This window comes from Pituophis catenifer, unplaced genomic scaffold, assembly GCF_029215685.1.
Source record: "Pituophis catenifer annectens isolate HBS135680 unplaced genomic scaffold, rPitCat1.0.hap2 SCAF_1, whole genome shotgun sequence".
Lineage (NCBI taxonomy): Eukaryota > Metazoa > Chordata > Lepidosauria > Squamata > Colubridae > Pituophis > Pituophis catenifer.
Genome location: NW_027256881.1, coordinates 122321961 through 122328006, shown reverse-complemented (window position 1 = coordinate 122328006; position 6046 = coordinate 122321961). Strand labels below are relative to the sequence as shown.

General features: G+C 44.2%; 1 protein-coding gene across 1 annotated transcript; it reads left to right on the top strand.

The window, feature by feature from the left end:
* The first annotated feature begins 267 nt into the window (after positions 1–267).
* On the top strand, positions 268–5691 carry LOC139308936 (uncharacterized). The gene is made up of 2 exons (XM_070932923.1): positions 268–519; positions 5596–5691. The coding sequence occupies exons 1-2, from the start codon at positions 481–483 to the stop codon at positions 5689–5691; spliced, it is 135 nt and encodes a 44-aa protein (XP_070789024.1). The 5' UTR covers positions 268–480.
* The last annotated feature ends 355 nt before the right edge of the window (positions 5692–6046 follow it).

Here is a 6046-nt window from a genome sequence, read left to right as displayed (position 1 = left end):
AGCCCTCCGATTGGTCAGGAGCGGTGCCATTCGGCGAGAGGCGTTTGTGACGCCAAGCGGCCGAGCTTTGAAGGCGTCAGCTAAGAGGGGCGGGGCGTCGCACGATTGCGCGCTGGAGAGTGCAAGGCGGTGCTTAAGACATCTCTGCCCGCCCCCGTCCCCCTACTTGCCTTGCGCGAACGAACGGAAGCGCCCTCCCTCCGCCTCTGGCCCCCTCCTTCCTCCAGCCGCTTTTTCTTTCTGCCGTCAGTGCCGCGTTAGCAACAGCCTCGTCGCCAGCGGCCGGAGCTCCTCCTCTTTCGCCTTCTCCTGGCATCCCCGTCTCGCTCGCTCTCTCTCTCTCCCCGGCTGCTCCGCGCCCTGTATGGTCCATCGCCGCCGCCCTGCTCCGGCACCACCTCCGCCGCCGCCTCCTTCTCCAGTTCCCTTCGGCTTAGCTCCTCCTGCCCCCGGCGGTGGCGCCCTCAGCACCGAGGCTGTATGATCAGGCTACAGTCTTCAATGAGTAACCATATTCCTGTGAGTAGCGGCCTCTTTCCTGGTCTTGCCAGCCCTGCGCTAATCTCTCTCAGCCTCTCTCTCCCTCCCTCCATGTTTGCCTCTTTGTTCGATGGGTCTCCGCGCCAGCCGAGGGCAAGGCAGACGAGCCCGACCCGGCTGTCCTCCTCCCAGCCGTCGTGCGTTGTTAAAACTTCAGTGGTCGTTGGCTGGCCGTTCCCCTCCGACACCAGCGGGAAGAAACTGCCCTGGCCGGCCCGGTTTGCGAGCCCCGGCTATAGTCAAGAGATGTGGGACGTGGCAAGCGAGGAGACGGGGACGCCGGAGGGGGTAGCAGGGAGTGTCTGGACGGGAGGAGACGCCGCTGTCTGGCGAAAGAAGGGCCGGGGAAGCTGAGGGGGAAAAAAAAAAAAAACACCAGTCAATTGCCGGCCTTAGGACTGACTGCTGCTAGGAAACGAAGCGGGGAGGTGGGGGGGGGGGTCTGGCTATGTAGATCTCCCACCCCACCCCCACATTCGCAGCTTTTTTTGAGGGGGGGGAGAAGTTCCGCAACCGGGCCGAGCACGTGGTCACTACGAGAAGTGCTCCAGCCCTGCCCGGCATTTCGGACCTGGCCCTCCCTCCCTTTCTCTCCTTGTACCCCAACAACGGCGAACAATGTAAGGAAGGTAAGAACAAACCTGGTCTGAATGAAAGCACTCCTTCCCTCCCTCCCTCCCTCTCTCACCCCGTCCGCCCGCCCGAATGAGTTTCGGATTCCTTTGTGTGCTCATTCGGAGCAGGAACTCCCGCGCTTAAAACCGGGTTTGAGCTGCTGCTTTTACCGACAAGCCGGGAAAGGAGAGATGTGGACCCGACACGTATGTCTGCTGGAGAGGAGGGGGTTCTTCCGAATGATCGGCTTGAACGGGAATAGGAGGCAGAGAAAGAGAGAGAAAATGCCTCGTGGCTGCCCGATTTTGAAAAGAAAAAAAAAAAGCTTTGGGGACCAAGAGGGAATTCTGAGTTTGTGCCCTCTCTGAGAGCCTTTTTGGGGGAGAGGGGGGACGGCTCCTTGCTAAATCTTACAGCCGATCCTGTCCTGGGTGGTCCCCGTCCTTTTGTACTGTAAGGTTAGGTTACAGTGGAGCTTCTCTCAACAGCAATTAACAAAAACTGAATTAGGTTATACTCTGTGTATGCTCTAATCCTTTCAGTACCATTCACGGGGTGCTGGATGGCCCCGATCTCCTTGGGGCTTGTGGTTGACGAACCCAAACGCTTTGGCCACGCGTGAGCGAGGAAAGGTGATGGGGGGGGGAGAGGGGAAGGGAAACGGAGTAATATTCCACTTGGGAAACAAGTTGAGACTTGTTCGCGCCGAGCTGCCTGGCCGGCGGCCGCCCTCCTCGCCTGCCGCGTGTGGTAGGGAGCTTGAAGGCTATTGCGCTACCGCCGGGTGAGTCACGAAGCGGGGCGAGGGCGAGGTGGGGGGGGGGGAGAGAGAGAGCGAGAGCCAGGAGGACATTTGGCGGGCTGAAGCCGGCGGCGCTTCCTTCACGCGCCTCCTGCCTGCAGATAACGGGTCGCTCCTTCCATTCATAAACTGCTGTCTGGCGCGCTAAGCCTTCCTCGCAGCGGGTGATGGGAGGGGACGATAAGGGACTTATCCCCCTAAATCGATGGGATGTCAATCTGTTAAAATACAGCACAGTATCTAGGCCGCGTTAACAAAAGTCGAAGGAATCTGGGAGGAAAAGGCAGTTTAAAACCTCCCCTCCTGCCTATGGTGGGAACGGCAGCTTTGTTACCAAGGATTGTTAATCGCTTCAGCATTTTAATCTTGGCATATGGAATTAACTTCCTTTTGTGACACGTGAGAGAAAGGGCAGCGAGGCACTTTATTAATGTGTATTAAAGTAACATAAGAGTATTACTGAGTCAGAGTATTGTATTTTCTTCCCCTTAAGAGGCAAGTCATAACAGGCTGTCATTTAAAGGATATTTCAGTCTTCTCAAACGATTTTTTTCTGGGTTGAGTTTCAACTGGGGGTTCAGATCTAACGATTTTTTTCTGGGTTGAGTTTCAACTGGGGGTTCAGATCTATCATTCAATGCTCAGCTGCTTGACATTAATTCAGGCTGTATCTATTGCAAAAGCCTTATGCTAATATTTCAATCTTTGTTATCACTTAGCAAAAGAATATCAATTCATAATTAGTCTATAGGAAAGAATTAGCTGCAATCTAATTTCATAAATTACAATATGTTATATAGGTTGGAAATCCCAAAAGTCCATAAAAGGTACTTACTTTACAGTGGTATTCATACTTTTAATAAGGGAGGAGGTATATACTTAATAACAGGAAAACTTCTGGCAGCAATATGTTCTGCTTTTAGTCCTTGTTTAGTCTGTTTCTCTTCTTTTTCTTAAATGTTTTATGAATGCCTATAGGTGATCCATATTTCTCTTATGCTATTTTGAGCACTAATTAGGGACCTTTTCAGCCCTATGGTATAATTGTTATGCAGGCCTCTTCCATGCAGATTGCTGCAGTATGTTTTTAGGTTTAGAGGCATACTATGGTATGTACCTGAAAATGAAAAGCAGGGCCACTATGATGGCATGTAGGTTTCTGTAAGATTATTTCTGATTCTTCCTGCTTTGATTTCAGGAAGAAAACAGATGCACAGTACTGTAGCATTTGCTTGCTTTTATCTAAATTATACAGAATTAATGTGGCTGAATACTATGTACAAGTATGTTGTGTTAAATTATTCTGTTCTTTTATTTAGGTTTAAGGTTTTTAATTTTATATGAGGAAATAAACTGCTCAACAGTGTTTTGTTGCATGAAAAGATTTTTGAAGAACTCTGCTTCCCATCAACTTTAATTTATTTATATTCAACCTTTATTTATATAAATTACTAATATAAATAATTTAAGGTGGCAAACATTGCCTAATAATCCATCTTTCTATTTTTCCCACAACAACAACAACCCTGTAAGGTAGGTTAGGATGAGAGAGTGACTGACCCAAGTCATCCCGCTAGCTTTCATGCTTAAAGTGGGACTAGAACTCATGATCTCCAAATTTCTAGCTTAGTACCTTAACCACTAGATCAAACTAGCTTTATATTCACTTTTATTTTTATTTTTTTACTGTAGCAGAATGACAACAGTATGAAAGGAGCAGCACAAGTCCCTTTTACATAACATATTTGGAATGAGTTAGTGACTGGCCCAAAGTTGCTAGAAGAGCTTTATCCAAACCTTGGATTGAAACTACATCTTGCTCAAAAGTCTAGAACTGTGGAGCACTCTGTGCAAAAAGAATGAAGCCATCAATTACATTAGTAAAATGCTGCTTTGATTTAAATATATCAACTGTAAATATATGTATTTTTACTCAAATACTTAAAATAAGAGGGTTTTTTTTCCTTCCTACATATTCCTAATATGTATCTGAAACATGGTACCTTTGCTAATAGTCATTTTTAACTCTTTAGTCCGCAGTACCTCACTTAACCACCATTCCAATTGAATACATTCTTACTGAATTTGATGTATAGTTTAACCTTATTCTTTAACTGCTTTTGACTGCTAAATTAATGTGTGAATCATCTTTATTACTTTGATTCTATGTGCACAGGCATTCCTAGTAAAATGATGTGTACATTGTTATGTCATAATATTGCTGGGTTCTTTATCTTGCTCCCTCTGATGAATATTTGAACTATCATTGAGTACCTAGCGTAAGTCTTTTCAGAATATTTATACATTTTATTGTCTGAGCATCCTGTTCGGCTCTATTTTCATACCTGTGTAAGAAAATCTATTTTGTCTGACCTTTCATTTCAGTGTTTGTACTCTTGATTTGCTTGGGATAGATTTAATTTTCTTGCTCAATAACATGCACATAAATCTACTTCCTTACTATTTTAGTCTATTTCTTGGAATTTGCATTGGCTCCTCTTAGAGTAGCTGTGAAGCCTTGTGAAACCATAGTATTTATGTCATAATATGATTGTGGTAGTATGTTATCAATACCCAAGATTGATACAATAAAAATGTTCATAAATACAGAATGGTAAGTCTTTGTTAAACCATTGGTCTGCAAGGTCTTTCAGCAAATAGGCTGCATCATGCTTAGCATAGTGTATTAAAGGGTATAGTCAAAAAAGACGACATTCTGCTCAGTTTGGAGCTGAATTTGCATAAGAACTTGCTATGTTTCTTTTAATGCCCCACATTAAATGAGAAACCTGAGATCCCATTGTGATTATTAGTCCCTGTTTTCTAATTTAGGATGTTTGCTATAATCTGAAGAGTTAAAGGAAAGTTGAACAAATGCTACTAGTAAATTGTTTTTCCAACTCTGAAGGGCAATACTGATCTTTAATGTACAAGCTTTGTTCTGGATACATGTGATAAATTGTTCTCTTCTACTTGGTTGCTAGAAGCAAGACTGCTCTTGTGCATCAGAAATATTAAATTTAAATGATACTATTTTGAATATTGGCCAGTGAGGTTTGCCCCCACATTGGGAAACACAATAAGTAAGAACTATTAGCCTGAACGTTACTTCTATTACTCATCCAAAGTTTCAATCTTGGTTAAAAGCAAGCTATGAACTATGCTTAACAGGTGCAATTTACTGTCCCAAGCAATTGGTGGACTGTAGGGGGCCTTTCAAAGGAACAGAACTGAATTTTCTTTATTATGGTTTAAGAGTGGGAATGTGAACTCTTCATTGTCCAAAGGTCTTGTGCCTCCATCTCCATCCTCGTTTCCCCATTTTTCGTTAGAAAACTCATGCTGCTGAAGTTCTGCCATTAAACATTTACTGTGCAATCTTAGTATACTCTAGTGTGGGCTGTAGAGGGACTTCTGGGGCTTGGGGCTTGCTCATTATTGCCTTAAAGTATATGTAGGTTATTTTATAACCTGCAGTGTGATTAATACCTAATGAGGCTGTGGGGCTATTTTAGTTAGTTTGAAGATTCAGAACACTTTTAGGTTACATTTCCTGACTCTTGCATATTTATTTAACACTAAGATGCTTGGAAAGTGTATCCTTAGCCATTGACCACTGTTCCTTTTTCTCTTTGCAGCAGTTCTGTGGTGTTCTCGGTCACACATTTATGGAGTTTCTGAAGGGCAGTGGGGACTACTGCCAGGCACAGCACGGCCTTTATGCAGACAAGTGAACTGTAGAAATTGATTACTGCTCCACCAAGAAGCCCCCTTAAAGAGTGGTTACCACAATAAGCAGAAGTATTGGATTGAAATTGGCAGCGCATTTTACAAAGGAGTTCTGACCTGGATGGGGTAACCTCGGTGCACTGCCTTTCTTTTTGCCTCAGTATTACAAGATTAAAGATTTGCTGCTTCTTGTTTAGGAGGTTCATTTCATTCCCTTTTCCTCCCAACTTCATATTTGTTGGCACTGGAAACTTTTAGTGGCTTTTTGTGAAGTAGATTTTAATTTCTCCATTAATCAGTTAGGTTTTTTTTTTAAAAAAAGAAACTGTCAGTCATTACACATTTTAACTAAATTAAACC